Genomic DNA, 20,413 nt, shown 5'->3' on the forward strand with positions numbered 1-20,413 from the left:
TATATATATATACTGTGTTAATTCTCTAATCCCTCTGCTCTTCATTTTGGTACTGAAAACAACCCTCTCTGTACAAACATGAGGACCTGTGTTTAGATCCCCAGACCCCATGTAAAGAAAAACCAGATGTAATTGGTTGTAACCTCAAAGCTGTAGAGAGTGAAGACAGGAAGATCACTCGAGTTTGCTCATCCCAAGCATAGCTACCAGTTCTGTGAGAGATCTTGTCACAAGGGAAAAAGACAGGGAGTCATAGAGCAGGACTTCCAACTCCCTCTCTGGCTTCCTTATGCACACAGGGCATGAACATGCATAAACATACAGGCATACTACTCCCACAAGAAGAAGTCTAGCAGTTGAAAGTGTTTGGAAAATACAAGCTTCGATCATGGCAGTAACCTCTTTGCTGTGGTGGAGGAAGAAGCTGTGGAGGAAACCTTTCACATGAAGAACATGGTTTGCAGTGGATACCAGAGAGAAAGGGGATGATGCAGGGTAGTGGGGTGTCCAGGAGCAATGGAGCCTTTCTCAGCTTGGCCACACATAGTTCAAGAGGCCGTGTTTCCAGAAATTCAGAGGCCATCAGAATCACCCCAACTGAGTGGTGTTAGAGTCCTTCCTTGTGTAAATTTGAACAATGAAATTCACAGCTCACAAAGGGTAAATTTTGGAAAGAAGTATTTTACTATCAGGAGATTGATAGAGAGAAAGGCAGAACTCCTCTACAGGGGGAGAGGGATCCCCAGGAGCAGGCTACTACTGAGTCTCAAGGCCTTGGAGTTAATAAGGCTTTAGAGGGAAAAGCAAAGGCAAGAGGGGGTAATTCAGATGAAACAGGTTTGGTTTCCACCCCAAGTATGCAGGTGCCTCCTGGTGACGTCATCAGTGTGGACTCTAGGGATGGGTACCCTGTTAAGATGAAAGAGGTGAGAGAACATAGATCCTCCCCTCTGGCATCTCCAGGCTTTGGCCATGCTAGAACCAGAGACCTTTTGGATTAAATACTTCTGGCAACTCTGACCTCTGCCCAAGGAAACTTGAAGCTTTTAGTTGAGAAATAAACTGGTTATTTTTTTGTGTGTGTTGGGTGGGGGGGTCTTTTTTACCCTGAAACTTCCTAATTTCTTCCTCCCACTCTCATCAAATGTAGGACTTTATAAGCAGGAAGACGCTTTTCAAAGAGTATAAGGTTCCAAGCAGATAATTGGAAAGAGTGGTTTTACTGCTAAATCCCAAGAGGGCACAGCTGAAGGGGCAAGAGCAGAGGAAGTGAAGGGCAGAGGCCGAGAGCAAAGCATGAGGTCTGCCATCTGCACAGCTGTCTAGTTTGGTCTCTGTCTCTGTCTCTCTCTTTCTGTCTCTCTCTCTCTCTCTCTCTCTCTCTCTCTCTCTCTCTCTCACACACACACACACACACACACACACACACTCACACACGCGACATGGCGATAGCAGAGATGATTAAGACAGAAAGACAATGCACTGGAGAGTACAAGTCAGTCTTAACATAGCAAGAATTTCCAGTCAGCCGCGTCATTTATGATTCTACTTAAACGCTTGGACAGAACCTGCTTGCCTATAACTTGGCAGTACTGGGCTCTGTCACTGTGTGTAACCTTTAACAAACCCCCTGTGAAAAGCAGGATTGTAGGGCAACAATTTTCCTTTTTCCTTCACACAGCTAAACGAGCACTTTTTACTGCAGTTGTCTATATTGCTTATCTCTTCATGAGCTTTGTGCTGTTTTCTGCTAGTGTGTTCATTTTTCTCTTTTGAACATCTGAAGAGTTCCTGCAGGCATAGCATGTGTTTTTACCACAGTCACCTTCACCTCTTCCTTTCTAACTCTTCCCTATCCCTTTTCCCTCCCAATTTCACTTGTCCTCATGCAAAGGACTGGAGTTCAGCTCCCAGAATCCCCTCCAGCACACAGCAGCTGTCAATAACTCCAGTTCCAGGGATCCAATTTCCTCTTCTGATTTCTGTAGGAATTATACACACACACACACACCAAACCCACAGCAATATCCCTCTGTTGGAACTAAGTAGATGAAATCCCAGCATGTTCAGAATAACGATTATAAGTATATTCAAAGAAATCAAAGAAGAAGAATGAACTCATACAAATTTCAAGAGAGTACACACAGACAGCTAAATGAAAAAGAGAAATTGATGCAAGATGTGAAAGAAAAATTCAAGAGAGATACAGACATGTTGAAGAAAAAACAAACTGAGCAGACACTGATGAATCTTATTTATTACGTAAAACATCAGCATAAAATGTCAGAAGCTAGTGAGTGACTGATAACTAGATGAATTGGAAATGAAGATGAGGGATTGAAGCATTTATCTAATTAATCCTTATCAACAAAAACTCGGGAGTCAGATATCAAGGCAAGAACATGAATGGTCAGAGAAGCTGCAGAGAAGTGACCAGTGACCTCCTCTCTCTCTTGTTCCTCCGTCCGAGAGCTTCTTTAAGCCCTTCCCTATTACTCACTATGTCTCTCCGTCTGCCCCCAGTCCTCCAAAACCTCAGTCATTAATTTCAGTCTGCTTTAGCTAGCTCTGGCCTCTGATTCAAAGCAAATTTTATTAGCAGTCTCCAAAGTATCAGAATGCAATCAAAATATCACACATCAGGGAATAACACAGCCAATAAGAATGTATAAAATTGGAAATGAGGATGATTCCAAAAACACAGTCAAACTGTAGTGTTTTAACATAACAGACTCTCAGGGACCAGAACTGGGGCACACACTGATGTTTGGGGACTGACTCAGAAATACATGAAAGTATGGTATCAGAACTGGACAAGAAGCTCAGAAGGAAGTGATACCACAAAGAGCTTAGTTCGTATTCCCTATATCCTCCTGAAGCCTGGATTATTTCTAGAAAAGTATCCAAACTTCAGTACACAAAATATCATCTGAGATTTTCTTTAAAAAACATGTGATCTTGGGCTGAAGAGATGGTACAGTAGTTTGGAGTACTTGTCACTCTTGCAGAGGACCTGGTTTCAATTCCCATCCCCCACGTGGCAGCTCACAAACATCTGTAAATGCCAGTTCCTGGGGATTTGGTGCCCTCTTCTGGTCTCAATGGATACTTCATGCATGGGGCACATATAAATTCGTGCAGGCACACACAGATAAATACATAAAAATAATAAATATAAATAAAATGTAAGGGAGCTCTAGTACACAAATTACTGATGGGTGTGCCTGTGGATTCAACTGTCTTTTGTTGAAGCTAGCATCAAGCCAAGAAACTGTATCTGTAAGATAAAGTAGTACATGTGTAACCAATTCTTTTACTTAGGCAAATGCAAACAGATCACGCACATACATGCACACATGTATGAATACACAAACATACAGAGGTGCACACATGTACCTGAGTTGTTTTTATCTCAGGAGGGGGGAAGTCTGATCAATATTCTAGGAGCATTCAGTAGATGGGTGGTGTCGGAATTGGAAGACTGTTTTTGTTTTGTTTTGTTTGCTGTGTGTTATATCAAGCACACATGACTTTAGTAATTGGAAAGTTACCAAGAAAAAGTCAAAAAGGAAAAACAGCTTACTAAAGGTTACTCAGCTATGAAAGTAAGAAGTGATAAAGAATAACAACAAGTCAGTAGACGACCATTTAGTTATAATTTGGGAAGCTAATACTTGGTCATAAAATTGCTTGGAGACCCCTTAATTTCTACCTACTCTACAGAGAAGTATTATTTTAGAGATGTGCTCAGAGCATTACTGTGAATTGGGACCAGCGGTAGTTGTCATGAGTTATCTTTCTGCTTGTACCGTGTAGTTTTGGCTTTTAGTATTACATCCATCCATTAATTTTTGTGTGTATGTGTAGGTACGTGAGTGTAGTGAATGTGGAGGTCAGAGGACAATTTTCAGGAGTGGGGTGTCTCCTTCCACCATGTGAATCTTGGGTATTGGACTCGGCTCGTCAGGCTTGGCAGCAAGCATCTGTTCCCACTGGACCATGTCACCTGTGAAAACACCTCTTAGTGTTTAACACCCAGGATTGTTGGATTTGGAGTTCCTAGTGAAAGGGTTTTCAATGGTTTGTTCTTCAGAATCTTCAGCTTCTGGCTCCAAGGCTTAAGTTAAGGTTTCCTTCAAGCTCACCATTTGCTTTTCTGCTATTTCTTCAAAGTACACTATGTCCATAGCTTTTAACAGTTTGGTGATGGTGTGGATGATGGTGTGTCTTGGAGTGGGCTTCCTAGACATCATGTGACTGCTCTGACTTCCTGCATCTTGATTCTGTTTTCCTTGCCAAGATTGGGGACATGTCCACCATTCCTTCTAGACTCGTTCCTCTTTCCCTCCCTCTGTCTCTCCTCCTCCTGGCACAGCTGATGGTGTGTCTTAGACCGTCTTCCCTCAACTTCATCCCCACTGATCTTTATTGCACACGTTGAATTACTTCTGGGGACCCTTCCTCAAGATCACGGCTCCTTCCTTCTGACTGATGTAAACTTCTGCTGAACCTCACAGTGACTGGTTTTTCCGCCCACTTTCATAGCCATCTAGCCTTCACCTCTCCAATTTCTGTTGGGTACATTTTATTCTTGCTTTTTGTTAAACTTCTCTTCGCTCTTGTTTTTTCCCCTGGCTTCGATGAGCATTTTTCCTACCATTACTTTGAAATCCCTGTTGAGTAGTGTTCTCCCCAACTCCTCTGGCAGAGACACTAGTAGCGATCAGCGTTTTTTGTTTGTGTTTTTTCCCCCTTTCCTGTATGTAGCCAATCTTCTGTCTCAGCTTTTAGTGTCACATTGAAAATTGGGGGATATCACATCCTGTTAGTATCCTATGACCCCCAAGATAGATCTGAAAAGATTGGGTGTTCTTGCTGGAGTTGATTAGGGTGTTCTTCTTGAGGTGAACCTGAGCACAGGTCTTTCCACCCACATCTGCTCTCTCTGCTCGGAGAGAACACTAAGCTCAGCCTGTATGTTCTCATTCTGGGGACACACCTTGTGCAGGGGGCTTATGTGTCTGCCTGATTTCTGAGGCCTGGGCTCACTTGAGGATGCAAAGCTCCTCTGACTCCTTAACACAGGTTACTATGGAGACAGCCCCTGCATGGGAGCAGTAGAATTAGGTGCCAGGTGTATAAACAAGCTCCTTCTAGAGAAGATGAGTAGACAGGCCCGTGTTTTCCTCTGCGTGGTCAGAGGAGTGCAGGAGAGGCTGGTCATACCTGGCAACCATCCGGAGGTGAAGAACTAGCAATGAGGTATAGAAGCTGAGCCCAGACTCACCTAGCTCACACTCACAACAAGTGAGAAAGGGCAGGCATTTTGAAAAGTCTTCCTAGATTTTGGACATGGTTGTTGCTCAGTTTTTTTTTTTTATTTTCCAGAGTTATGAAAGTATTTGTGTGCCCCTCTCTTTCTGTCTGTTTGCCTATCTGCCTGTCCGTCTGTCTCTTTCACTCTTTGTCTGTGTGTGTATGTTAGTCTGTCTGTGTGTGTCTCTCTCTCATCTCTGTCTCTGTCTCTGTCTCCCCCTCTCTCTTTCTCTGAGTGATGTGTGTGTGTGTGTGTGTGTGTCTATGTATAATTGTTTCTTAAACAAAGCTTTCCATAGCCCAGGTTAGCCTCAAACTCCCTACTGAATTGAGAACAACCTTGAATTTCTGATTCTTCTGCTTCAACCTCCCAAGTGTTGGGTTTGCGGGTGTGTTCCACCACACCTGGGATGAAACCCAGGGCTTCATGTTCTACCCTGAACCCCAGCCCAAGCCTGCCTGACACTGAAGCAGGCTGTCCCTAAGGTGTCCTGCCCCAATGTGCTGTTGTTGCTTTGTTGTTGTTGTTATTATTGCTTTTCAGGACAGGGTTTCTTACTCAAACCTATCCTATTAGTGCTAAACTAAATGAGAAAGAGAAATTGAATTTATTAGGCAAATAAATTATAAATTTTAAAAGGGCATTAAAAATAAACTCAAAATCATCAAATATTTAGTATGTCAATTACTTATAAACTTTGAACTAAATGAACCTTTCTTTCTTCACCTTATCCTCATGGTCTAGTGGAAACAACCATTTCCTTCATGAGCAATAAGGAAATGACAACAATCACAAAATGCTAAGGGGAAATAGTTTATTTTAAATATACCAAAACCAGAATTTCTTTCTTTTTGCTTTTGGATATCATAAATAATTGATAAAAATTGATTTTTTTTCTAAAAAGGTGTCTCAACTCCAGGTTATTTTTAAATAAGTAATAACAAGTGTACAGGAAATTACAAGAAGTAAGTTCTGTAAAGATTTGAGTCTTTTAATAAAAAATATTTTAAGCAATGGTTTTGCATCAGTAAAGTTGCAAAGTCTGAGAAATAAAAGCAATTGATTGTTTGTGAGCAGCTTATGCAAACTGTGTTAAAGGGGAAAGAAATCACTTTTGTATTTTATTGACAAGTCTTAATAAAAAATGGAAGGCATAAGCAAGGACTTCTGTTGCAGAAAATTGGGTGTTTGCAGTTTGACAGTGAATTGCCCTTGTAAAAGCTATAAATCAAAATATGTATAAACCAAGACTAGTTTTGATTAGACAACCCCTCCTACAGGGTGATTGAAGACCCGTTCTGATCTTATCAAGACAGATAGGAAAATGTGTGGGAGAGAATATGGCAAAACATATGGCCTTTACATATTATTGAAAGATTAATTTATTTTTATATGCCTGAGTGTTTTGCCAACATGTATGTATGCACAGCATGTGCATGCAGTTCCCAGGAGGGCCAGAAGAAAGTCTCAGGTCCTGAAAGCTGGACTTACAGGCAGTTGTGAACTGCCATATGGGTGCTGGGAACCTTCCAGATCATCTGCAGCCACTCTTCTTGATTACTGAGCCATGTCTTCAGCCTTCCCTTTGCATGTTTTGACCAATCCATTTTTTCCTCCATATGCCCATCTATGGGTCTATGCAAAAGGGTTAATTGGGGCAATAAACCACCATTTCCTTCTTTAGAGCTCTAAGTCTGGAAGGAAAGGGGTGAGAGGTCAAGTTATATACTGGAAAGATTGAGTACCAAGAGTATATCCTGTCTCCACCATGCCCAACCACAGCTACCACAGCCTTTGTGTGAGTGCCCACCCAAGCTCACTCTACCACAGCAGCATCGCACTGCCCCGCGGCCTCTGCTTCTTCATTCTCCCAGAATCTCTTTTTCAGGCTGGAACCTGAATGGAAAAAAAAAGAACTATAAAGGACATGACTGCTTCTAGGCATGGGGGCGGAGAAAGTTTATTGGGGATATGTGGGAGAGCATAGCCAGAGGCAGGGATACCTGGGGAGAGTCCAGAGTAGACATGACCAGACTGAGCTGTCCCAGTTCGAAACCTGACAGAACCGAAGTGGTGTTTTACATGTGTAGATTAGACACAAGTCACCCGGGGCTAGTCATGGCACAAGAGAAGAAAGGTCTTTCTCAGGGGTTCTTCAAACATGGTCCTGGGGCCTCGCTGAGTTCAGCTCAGTGCCTTGCTCCTCTGTGCCGGTCACAAGGGCCGCCCTAGGCTCGCTGGACTTTAAACTTCGTTTTCTGCTTTAGTCTGTCATTTGCTCTGTCCTCTTCCTAAAACACTTTCTGGGAAATGACTGTATGGATGGCCCTCTGACTGTTGTCCGCTCTGCCTTCCTCTCTTAGACACTTATCCCAAACACTCTGCCCTCATCCCCTTCTCACCCGCGCCCTTTCCAGCCTTCCACACGACCTCATCAAGTAGAGTTTGTCTCTTATCATAAGCGATTGGGAGTGGAGACACCGCTTACTTCCGTGTTGTGTTCTCTCCATGTGGCACAGTACCTGGTTCGTCGTAAATAATAAATGTGTTCATGTTGTGCACACGAATGGAATCTACATTTCAGTTCCCAGTTCTGACTCTCGTGAAATATTCTGTCTGTGGTTAGGGTACTGATGAATAGAACTACATATTGGGTTGGTGAGATAGCTCAGGTACAAGCTAGACAGCCTGGGTTCAACCCCAGGAACCCACGTAAACGTGGAGGGAGAGAACTGATCCCACAAAGTTGTCCTCTGACCTCTCAAGTTAGCAAGATCTATGCACCACCTCCATGGCATATATACACAGAATAATAATTGTTATAATAAAATGTTTTTAAAGGAAAAAATACGAGCTAAGAGGAGTCTATGTCTGTGCCTTTCTAGTTCCAAGTCGCTCAGTTCATGGCAGTAGCTGCTTGGGTGCTGAATTTTACCATTGTGTTTCTGACTGATGTTTTATCTCTGTTTTGAACACTGCTCCATCCCCAGCATGCTTATTTTACTCCTGGCTGTCCACCTTAGCCCAGATGATAAGGACCTCTACCCCTGCTGTCCCCCACATCCTGGGGCTCAGACCCAGCCTTCTCCAGGAGGATTTCTTGCTGTGAACCTTTCAGCCCAATTGTGACCAGAAAGTCTAGACCAGAATTCTAAGTAGATATATCAGAGGATCTCTCAAAAAGGCAAATATACCCACACCATGTGCAGTTCTGTAAACCCAGGAAGCCTGGGTGTTTTCCGGGGCTTTTGCTGAGGAAGTTGTTGAGATCCTGAGCAGGGTGCCTGTTTTTTCGAGCTCCCAGCATTCATCTCGATGGCCACAGAGAAAGGCGTATTAGTTTCTTTTTTTTCCCCCTTAGTTTCATTTCTTTGCATTGTAATTGGCTTGTCAGGAATATATCACAGTCAGCGATTATTGAGAAGCTTCACACACGTGAGCTGCTTTCCTGGGTAAGCTGTGCTCTTTGCTTGCTCTCATTTATGGAGGATTCGCCTGAGTCCGAGCTTTTTTAAAACACAATATGTACAGTTTTCTTTTCTTTTGTTCCTCCTAGAGTCTGCCTTGCTAATACCATATCTCACTTCGGCAGCCAGAATTTTAAGTGCTACCTCACCTTCAGAGATGCACCAATGGCATTAGATCTTTATCGGGCTTTTCCGAAATGGCTTAATTTTCTCAGTGTATGAATGAGAACCCACAACCTCTACCTATATATACTTACTAAGGAGTCACAGTAGCAAAGGAGAGAGAACCCAGTTTCTGGGTAATATCCTCTGCTTCTTATTTAATATCCCCTCCAGCCCTTCATCTCTACCTCTGGGGAACAGAGAATGGTGTCAACCACCAAGAAGAGGTTTTAAGACTGTATAGAGAAATATAATGTATGCTACCTATCTCTCAGGACAAAGCAAAGTGCTTGTGCAGCCAGTAATATCACAGGAGCACGGTGATGATGATGGGCATTTGCCTTGTCAGGAAAATGGGTTGAATGGCTGGGTTCTGTGTTAAACACACCCATAGTTCCATGATATTAAGGCGGAAGCCTCGGGGGTTCAAGGTTATCCTTTGCTATATAATGAATTCTAGAACAGGTTGCACTACACAGGACCCTGTCTCCAAACAAAACAAATCAGAAAATTGGGTGTATGTGTGTGCCACCCCTACCATATAAGCCACATATAATAATGCCTCTACATTGTATGTACTTTATGCATAAGACACTAACTCCCTGAAAGATATACATTTCCAATTAAATGCTAATAAATACATTTTTACAGCCAGATTTTTTTTCTAGACTGCCAAGTCCTTTTCTCTGTGTAATTTTAAGTAAGCATTTTTATCCTGCTAGTAAAATATTCATATTTCCCACTGAAATTCAAAGATTTGAATTCTGTACAAAAAGTGCTATATTTCAGTTTGGAAAATCTAATTAAATGGTTTGTTTTGTAAATGTAATGAGCTAGTCCAGTCTTTGTTGGCCAAAATTAAAAATGTTGGAGGATTGGTGGCTGAACAAATTTAAGGGTCATTCATGTCATATGAGCACAAGAGAACTTTATTAATATAGTCAGCATTACACATAAATAATTGAGTGGGATTCAAGATGACTTGAAGTATATTTCTGAACTTGATATTATAATCTCTGCCATCGATATTTGGTAGGGTGCACTGCAGATGTAATTATGGTTCTTTTGAAATTTTTTCCAATAGGAGGTGGAGTTATACATTATGGGGGAAACACACAGAGGAAAAGCAAGCTTGGGTGTGATGATTCCTAAGCCACTGAGGTCATGGTGGTTCCCTAGAATACACCAAAGAACTCCGCATGTAAACTGGTCCAGAAGATCCAGGATGGGTAGCAGTCCATATAGAAAACCTGTGAATTTTTCTCACATGATTATTTTACCTCCAAGAACTTTACATCTTGATTTTAGCATGAGTTTAGTAAGTGGGACTGAATGTTTTCCCATGTGGTGGTGAATCAGACCTTGAGATGTCAGAGGTAATGGGGCAAATTCCACAAAGCAGTGGGACTGCCTGCATGTATGCATGTGCACAGATGTGCACAGACACATGCATATATACATGTATGTGTGTGTGTAATTGTGTGTGATCAAGTGTGAATTTTCATAATTATAACAAAATATCTGAGACAGGCAATATTGTAAAGATAATAAGTTTGATTTGTCTAGCTGTTTTAGAGAGCTAAAGTCTGTTTAGCATTTACAGGTTCTGATAAGAGCCGGCTCTAGTCTGTTGTTCATGGCTTTGATAAAACTGACCAAAACCAGTTGGGAAAGAAAAGGGGTTGTTAGGCTTACAGATTATAGTCCATAATCTAGGGAAGTCAAGGCAACAGCCTGAAGGGCAAAATGTTTCCCGGCTTGCTTCCTGGATTTCTCAGTCTTTTTCCTTACAGGACCCAGGACCTTCTGCCCAGGGGTGGGGCCTTCTATATCAGTTAGCAATCAGGAACATGCTCACACCGACTTAGGCCAGGCTGATGGAGAAAATTCCTCAACTGAAATTCCCTCTCTACGGTTGACAACCAAGAGTAGCCATCTTAGGGGGCCCCTTCCATATGCATCACACAGAAGCAGGAGCATGTGTGTCTGCGTGCCTGGAGCTCTTTTTAAAGCCTCCATTTTCCAACAGTAGGCCTGATGGCTAATGGCCTTATCTTACTTAATCTTCTCCCAGAGTCTCTAACTCTAAACACCACAGATGTATTAAGTTTCCATCCATTTAATGCCCCACAATGGGGATTACATTTAAACACACAGAGTGCAGAGAGACAGATACCTCCAAACTACAATAGTTTGAGTACATTATTTTTTTTTGTTTTGTTTTGTTTTTGGGGGGGGTGTTGTTTTACTGTTTTTATTGAGCTATATATATTTTCCCACTCCCCTTTCTCCCTTCCCCTCTTCCACCCTCCACCCTGTCCCCCACGCTCTCAATTCTCTGGAGCTGTGGATTATAGTCTGGTTTACATTTCCTAAAATCTATACCACTCTACCCAGTTAGTTTAGATAGTTCTAGAGTGATTCTAGTAACACCAGGGTCCTGGGCTTGAGCTCCCTGTGGATCAGTTGATTTCCATCCTTAACCAAGCCCTGTGGTGCATGCCTGAAATCCCAGAATCTGGGAGAGGGAGGCAGAAAGATCAAGTATTCAAGATTATTATCAACTACATGGTGAGTTCAAGTCCAACCTGGACTACATGAGACCCTGTGGCAACCCCACACCTATCCCCCCCACACACACACAATAAAGGTACAGTAGCTGGAATAGGAGTCAGGGTGATAATAATTAAAGAGTAATAGCTTTTGAAAACCTTTCTGTGACATAATGGAATATAATACCATGTGACCCAACTCCACAACAGACAGTACAATAATATAACTTTTGCTTAGGTTTTACTTATCTAAGTCAAAGTTTGGGCAGCTCAACGATGCTACATGGCTAAGGGACCCAGCATCTTAACATCTGGAGTTTTGCTGTCTACGGACCTTGCAACTATATGTTCTGGATGTCTCCATTCGACCAGCATATAAGGGGAAGTGAATGGGGAAATTTCACAAGAGTTGCTTTATAACAAGCCTAGACTCATCATGCTCTTCACTCCTGAGTTCATGCAGCAAGCAAGGTTGTTAGCATATGCAGTCTACCTGTGTGCCTGGCCTAAAAAGGAGGTCTAGCAACTAGTCAGAATTGCCACAGGAGGTTCTTGGTGTTTACAAAAAGTCATTGTGAAGAAATAAAGGGTTATAGATGAAAGCTTCTGTTTGTTCCTGCTGTTTATGAAAAAAAAACATCACGGGAGACCCTAGATACCCTTTCATTCCAGTTTCTCTTTACACTGTCCTCAAGACCGGAGCTCCATCACAGACTAACTCAACAGACTGCAGGTCGCTTGTTGGCTCAGCTGAGGAGCAGTTCCTGGGGAGTTGCCAATTGCTCTCTTCTTGAACTGGTGTTGTCAGTCTCCTGTTTCCATCCACAGAGAGTAGCAAAGATCAGCTGAAAATGTAGGAAAAGAACTCATCTCAAAGATAGAGAGATTCGGTAGGGTTGGGATGTCACTCATTCGGTGGCTCCCGTCTGTGTAGGACAGGCTAGAGCTGAAGTTAGGGGTGTGGCTGGATAGAGAGCTTGGCTAGCATGCCTGAAGCCCTGAGCTCAATCCCCAGCTCTACACAAACCAGGCAGAATGGCCATCTTAGTCGCTTCTCTTTTGCTGGTAAAGCACTGTGACTATGGCAGTTTAGACAGGGAAGCGTTTATAGGGGCTTACGGTTTCAGAAGGATAAGAGTCCATCCCATCCTGGTGAGGAACCATGGCAGCAAGTGGCACGCAGGAATAGCAGGAGAAGCTGGAAGTTGGCAGAACTCACTGGAAATAGTTCAAGGTTTTGTTTGTTTTGTTTTGTTTTCTCAAAGCCCACCCCTAGTGAAGTACTTCCCCCAGCAACCTGTATCACCTAAAGTTCTCCAAACAATGCCACCAAGTGTTTAATATCTGAAACTATGGAAGACATTCTGCATTCAAACCACTAAAGTGACACTCACCTGTAACTGTTCTAAAGAGGTACAGACAGAAGGATCACAGTTCAAAGACATCCCACCCTAGATACACAGCAAGTTTAAGGCCAGCTGCCGCTACCTGAGATCCTGCCTCCACAGAAACAAACGAACTTTAAACTGATAATTCTAAGAATGTTTTTCCAGAAAGCCATGATAGCTTCATGTTATTTCCTAGGCTAATGTTTAGGGATGATAATGGATAGTTCCCAAGTAAGAACAAAACCAGATTTAGTCTTTTAGAAAGGTCAGAGAGGACCTCTCTCTCCTGTCCCTTCTCCTTCCTTACAGAGAGACTCGGAGATCAGGCAGACAAGAAAGTGGCCTGGCCAGGGTGGCAAAAGTGAATGAGGCTTATGGGTACATTCCTCTGGGGCCCTGGAGCCCTGGAGCCCTGGAGGCAGCAGGGCTGGGAGACGCTGAAGGAGGGTATTAAAGTGTAAGGCTCAGGAACTCTGTGAGCTATGAATTGAGTACGGACATTAGCAAGAAGAAAGAACTTCTATCCTTTTTTATTTTTTATTGATTTTTATTGAGCTATACATTTTTCTCTGCTCCCTCCCTGCCTCCCCCCTCCCCTTCAGCTCTCCCCCAGGGTCCCCATGGTCCCAATTTACTCAGAAGATCTTGTCTTTTTCTACATCCCATGTATATTGGATCTATGTATGTCTCTCTTAGGGTCCTCATTGTTGTCTAAGTTCTCTGGGATTGTGATTTGTAGGCTGGTTTTCTTTGTTATCTGTTTAAAAACCACTTATGAGTGAGTACATGTGATAATTGTCTTTCTGTTTCTGGGTTAACTCACTCAAAATGATGTTTTCTGGATCCATCCATTTGCCTTCAAATTTCAAGATGTCGTTATTTTTTTTCCTCTGTGTAGTACTCCATTGTATAAATGTACTACATTTTCTTTACCCATTCTTCAGTTGAGGGGCATTTAGGTTGTTTCCAGGTTCTGGCTATGACAAACAATGCTTCTGTGAACATAGTTGAGCACATTTCCTTGTGGCACGGTTGAGCATCCTTTGGATATATACCCAAAAGTGGTATTGCTGGGTCTTGAGAAAGATTGTTTCCTAATTTTCTGAGAAATCGCCACACGGACATCCAAAGGGGCTGGACCAGCTTGCACTCCCACCAGAAATGCAGAAGTGTTTCCTTTTCCCCACAACCTTTCCAGCTTAAATTGTCATCAGTGGTTTTGATCTTGGCCATTCTTACAGGTGTAAGATGGAATCTTAGAGTTGTTTTGATTTGCATTACTCTGATGACTAAGGATGTTGAACATTTCCTTAAGTGTCTTTCAGCCATGTTAGATTCCTCTGTTGAGAGTTCTCTGTTTAGGTCTGTACTCCATTTTTTAATTGGATTATTTGTTCTTCTGATGACCAATTTCTTGAGTTTTTGTTTTGTTTTGTTTTGTTTTTTGTATATTTTGGAGATCAGCCCTCTGTCTGATGTGGGGCTGGTGAAGATCTTTTCCCATTCTGGAGGCTGCCATTTTGTTTTGTTGACCATGTCCTTTTCTTTATGGAAGCTTCTCAGTGCCAGGAGATCCCATTTATTAATTTTTTCCTCTCAGTGTCAGTGTTACTGGGATTATATTTAGGAAGTGGTCTCCTGTGCCAGTGCATTCAAGTGTACTTTCCACTTTCTCTTCTGTGAGGTTCAGTGTGGCTGACTTTATGTTGAGGTCTTTGATCCATTTGGATTTGAGTTTTGTGCATGGTGATAGGTATGAATCTATTTTCATTCTTCTATATGTTGATATCCAGTTATGCTAGCACCATTTGTTAAATATGCTTTTTTTTCCATTTGATATTTTTTCTTCTTTGTCACAAATCAGGTGTTTGAAAGTATGTGGATAAATATCCGGGTCTTTGGTTTTTTTTCCATTGGTCCTCTTGTCTATTTTTATGCCAATACCAGACTGTTTTCAGTACTGTAGCTCTGTAGCAGAGTTTGAAGCAACATCTATCCTTAAAGAGAAGTGAAGTTCAAACTGGATAAGCAAATAGACAAGTATTCTGCCTGAACACTCTTTTCTTTTCTTCAGGGTATAGAGAATGCCACACGTCCCAGGGAAGATTCATGAGATACTTATGGTTCACCCAAACTACCACTAAATCATTTCAAAATGCAAGAAACAAAAACTTGGGGAAAGGGGCAGGGTTGTTCATTGGCCCAGTTATGTAATTTCACAAAGGAGACTGGGTATGTGAAGTAGGGCTCTTCCAGGGCAAATGGGTCCCTATTGATTCCTTTACTCTACTAAATTCCACTATAGGAAATTATGCCTGTGGCCATCTAATAGCTCAACTAAATTCATCCCCTCCAGCGGACTACATCATCCTAAAATTCACACACTTGTCACGCTGTTGAACCTGTCACTGCTCCTTCTTGCCCTTATGCACTTCAGATGGAGAGCACAGCACATGTGACCTTCCTTTGGGAGCTTTTGTTGTTGTTTGGTTGGTTTGTTTCGTTTCTATTTTTGTTTTGTTTTGTTTTGTCTTGTTTTTTTGTTTGTTCTTTGCTTTTGTTTTTTTTTAAACTGTAAAATCCTTATTGAGTTCTTTTTTAATTAGTTATTTAATTAAGTATCAGTTTCTCCTCCCTCTCTCCTCTGCAAGTCACCCCACCTCCCCTCAAACCCCCACCCTCATCTACTCCTCCCCTTGCCTCCTATGGCTATCAGCTAGGTGGTGTATCAGGTTCTATCAAGTTGCAGTAAAAGTGACCTTTCATTTTCTTTTTTTTTTTTTTTTTTTTTTTTTTATTTTTCGAGACAGGGTTTCTCCGTAGCTTTTTGGTTCCTGTCCTGGAACTAGCTCTTGTAGACCAGGCTGGCCTCTAACTGTGCCTCATCTAGGATCTGGCCTGTGCTTCATAAACTTCTCCTCTCTTAATGAAACTGGGAGCCCTTACCTTCAGAATTCTGCTAATATAAGAACACACTTGGAACAGGTGGCCCTAGACCCTGCTACCATAGCCCTGAAATATGTATAGTTTACAAACAAGCTCATGAGCTTCACTGTGTTCTTCCTTCTACCTTAATGAACACTTCTCTCTAGTGACGATAAAATTCATGTGATGTGCCAATTTTTCTTTAGCTTCGTGGAAGATGGCAAAGTTAAAATTTAATTTTTAACCTGTACATGTGGGTCTTCTATTTTGATTGGTAATATTTAAATATTTAAACTTATAGAACCAGAATTCATTATATTTTTCTTCTAGGAAATATATTTTATCACCTCCATTTCCACAAAATTACATGCAATTTCAAGTAACTTGTATTCTTCTTAGAAACATGCCCGACAGTATGGTATTTTCTGAGCTATGCATCCTCTCTGCTCTCATTTTTTCCTACTTAAAAAATGCAGGCACAGTTTTGCTTTGAGTTTTTTTCTTTCAATCTTTTTCCTTGTGTCAGCTCTACTTGCAAAATCTTCTTTGTCTACCCAATCTGAACGTGTACTCCCTCATGTTCTTAAAGAATAAAGAAACAAATTTATCTGAAAATCACATAGCTTGAACTTATAGCTCATAAAAAGATAAGCTTTTCATGTCAGCTTTTAATTGATTACTATGCAATTTCATGTAAAATATTTCAATAAAGCTAAAATCCAAAAAAGTCACACACATAATTTTCATACAAAAAGCATTTAAGGTTGTCATTTATAGGTATAGTTCATCTAAAACAAATCAAATTCTATGTTATTGGTTTTGCTGTGATGTTCCATACATATGTATATTGTGCTATAATCAATTCTACCCACCCCCACTAACATCTTGTAGCCTTTCTTCTCTCCTCTTTGCTCTTGCTTCCTACCCTAATCATTCTAATCGTCGCTCTTTTACCTTCAGATCTCTTTGCCACCGTAGGTTCTACGGCTGTGAGATAATATGCAATACCTGTCTGGAAGTCTGTTTGGCTTCACATACATACTGGGCGCCTCTAAATGATATGACTCCTTTCATTTTGGAGACCGAGTAAAAACCCCCCCTGGGAACATACCCAATTTCTTTATGCATTCTCTGATGGGTATCTACTCTGATGCTGTAACTTTGCCACTGTGAGCGCTGTACCCATAAACGTGGGCAGCTCCTCTGTGTGCCAGCTTCATTTCCTCCCTGATACCTGGGCATGGTCAACCTGGATCATGTGGTGTTTCTATTTTTAGGTTTTGAAACAAGCTCAGTGCTGTTTTCCACAGTGGCTGTATGGCTTAAAACTTCTCACCAGCAGTGTAGAGGGTTCCTTTCCTTTTCTCTCTAGCTGACCCGCCTTTGTGTTTTGGTACAGCCATTCTGAATGGGACAAAATGGAATTTTTTCTATGCTTTTGGTTCATGTTTCTCTGACAGCTGAAGGGATTGGGTATTCTTTTACACATTTAATAATCATTTGTATTTCTTCTGTTAAGAAGTATCTGCTCAGATAATTTACCCATTTGTTAACTAGACTGCTTGGTTTTTGTTCTTTTATTGCTAACTTTTGTGAGCGCACTGTGTGTGTCTGTCTCCTGTCATCCCTCCATCCCTTCTCCAGTGCCTTAGATCAGTTTAGAAAAGGATTTTTCAGACAAGTTTATCCCTTTGTTCTATTTGTCTGTTGCATTGGTCTTTTAATTTCTATTTCTACTCTGATCATTATCCCTTCTTTCTTCTAGATTTGTCTTGTTCCAATTTTCTAAGACCTTGAGCTGTATTACTGGGGTTCATATTTTAGCTCGCTTTGATTTTTTTTTTTTAACGTAGGAACTCATAACTCTAAGTTTCCCTCTCAAAACTGCTATGACTGTAGGCTGTGTTCCATTTTCATTTGACTCTGTGAATTTCCAGATTTCTCCCCCTTGCTCTCACCTTATCGGAAAGGACACTTAACTCTGCGGCCCAAGTTGGCCTTGTCCTAGCAATACTCTTCTCTCATCTTCCCATGTGCCTGGAATTCCTGGTATGTGACAGTTCCTCATGGTCAGCTAGTTGTCAAAGCATTAGTAATATTGTTCATGTACATCATGTCTAACATTCTTCTACGAGCCTGGGAAATAAGAACCACCCAACATTCGCCATCTCAGCTAGCCAGCACATACATACGCTTGGAATCATGAAAACTTCTGAAACACTTCAGTATCAAAGCCAGAGCCAGATTTAGGAAATGTGAAGTTGTTCCTTTGAAGATGATACTCACCGTGTAATAAACTATTATGTTTCCGCACCCATACTTAGAGCCTGGCAAGTCAGTGTGGTGCCTCCCTCAAATGTTCCCACACTGTAACTTGGATATGGGCAAAATGTGGACTAGACTGTCTGGGGGCCTAGTGGTTGTCAATCATAACCATAGTGATACAGTCACAAGAAGAAAGGCTTAGCCTACTTAATTTTCATACATAAACCATTTACATTTGTTGTTATATATTGCTTCTTGCTCTGAGACAACAGAAAATGCTGGATCCCAGGTAACAGAGGAGCCCATGAGTGACTTCTGTATAGCACCTATACAACAATAAACGTACAAGCCCCAGGGCAAGAGTCTCCCAATATTGATGTTCCGGGTACTACTGTATTAATATCCTATGTATGAAAATGATCAATAAATATTCCTCTTAAAAATGAAGGAGCACTAAGCATCCGGAAGAGGAGGTTGTAAGAAGGCAGAAGGAGTGATGAAGCTAGAGATGGCGGAAGCAAAGTGTCTTGTTCACACTTTGTTTAGTATTGTCCTGGAAGACTGGTCACTTTTCCTTCTATGTGAGAACATCTCTCCTTGCTCTACAGCTTCTTGAATTAACCTTGTTCAAATCATTTAAAGGTTTGGTTTGCGGCTGTAGTCTCTTGTCTACTCCATCGGGGTTCACATCACCCCATGATCAGGTTTTGAGAAGTGGGCATGGCTTCTGGGTTTTTTTTCTTTATTAACAATCTAATTACTTCAACCTACATTTTTATTATTTATCAAAGAATGCAAAGCATGGGGCATTTCTGTAAAGATGCAAAGCCTTCAGCTTCACTGAGAGTCACAGATTCCCAAAGGGATTTCTCAGCAGCTGCTTTCATCCTGAAGAAAACCAGTGATATTTAGGATTTGGTTGTGTTTATTGTTATTGCCAGATTTGGCCAACAGGTTTATATTAGTGAGACAGAACAGAGTAAAACATATTCCAGGGCTGGGGAAGTGCTTGGTTAGTAAAAATTCGCTGTGCAGGCAGGAGACATGAGTCTAGATCCCAGAACCCAGGAAAAAAGCCAGAAATAGTGCTGAGAGTCTGCAATCCCAGCGCCGGGGAAGCAGAGGAGGGGCCCTGTTTCTCCCTGGTCAGTCAAACCAAACCAGTAAGCTCCAGGCTCAGTAAGAGAACTTGTCTCAATAAAATTAAAAAATGCAACTAAAGAAGACACTGACTTTTACCTCTTCCCTCCTCACATGAATACACATACATACACACATGGACACATATGTGCACACATAAACACAAATATACAAAACACATACACTCAGCAACATTCTATATGTCTCTTCTACCCAGTTCCATATGCCTGGATCCTGTCAACAGCCTTAGGCTACCTTCTTTAAGTCACATATTAGAAAATCCCTCCAAGGAAATAAAAAAAAAATATGACTTAGAAGTTAAATATATTTTTCTATCCTCAACCATCTTAATTCCTTAAGTGTTAAAATTAGGTTGAGATGTGACTGCCCATGCACATAACACACATGTCCCATGTTAATCGGTAATTATGGCTTCTACTTTAAGTCATATTTGATTCCTTAGAATGCTAATTCTTCCTGACACTGTGTATTTGGCTAAAAGCAAAGTAATGGGAGCCTTCAGATAAATGCAAATTTTACTATGTTGTTAATCTTTCTCCGTCAAAATTCTCTTCTGTTTCCAATTGAGACATAATAGAATACTCAAATCATTTCATAGTGTATCACTTGGCCATTCTTGTAGGATCCAGGATTATTTTATCTTGTTTTTTAATCTGTGTATATCTGTATGTGGGTATGTGCACAGGAGTGTTTTTGCCCTCAGAGACCAGAAAACAGTGTAGGATCCCCTGGAATTGGAATTACTTGCAGTTGTGAGCCACCCAACATGGATACTGTGATCCAAACTCCAGAGCACAGACCTCTCTAAGAGCAACAAACATTCTCAACCATTGAACTATCTTTCTTGTCTCTCCAGGATTATTTTCCCATGCTGCAGAATGTTAGGTCTGCCTTCAGCAACACACTATGCCTGGAATATACAATTTTCTTCTTTATAGAAATGCCGATAACAAAGGTCAATTGGAACCCAGTGGCATTGTCTGCAAGCCACACTTTATTAATTGTGTGATTTTATCTGTTACAGAACATGAGAAGCAGCGGTTATGCAAGAGCACCGATTATATGAATTTGCATTTCAAAGTGAAATGGTTTTATAATGAGTATGTGCGAGAACTTCCTGCCTTCAAGGATGCTGTTCCGGAATATTCCTTGTAAGTAGTGCTTTTTCACTCTCTC

General features: G+C 41.4%; 1 protein-coding gene across 3 annotated transcripts in view; it reads left to right on the plus strand.

The window, feature by feature from the left end:
• The window catches only part of Unc13c (unc-13 homolog C), a 462,492-nt gene that overhangs the window by 326,572 nt on the left and 115,507 nt on the right, over positions 1-20,413 (plus strand). For all 3 annotated transcript variants that reach the window (XM_013346384.2, XM_026778986.1, XM_005347631.3), the window contains exon 20: positions 20,262-20,388. In XM_013346384.2, coding sequence (XP_013201838.1) covers positions 20,262-20,388 — 127 coding nt within the window. The remainder of the gene's footprint in view (positions 1-20,261; positions 20,389-20,413) is intronic.

This window comes from Microtus ochrogaster, chromosome 5, assembly GCF_000317375.1.
Source record: "Microtus ochrogaster isolate Prairie Vole_2 chromosome 5, MicOch1.0, whole genome shotgun sequence".
Taxonomy (NCBI): Eukaryota; Metazoa; Chordata; class Mammalia; order Rodentia; family Cricetidae; genus Microtus; species Microtus ochrogaster.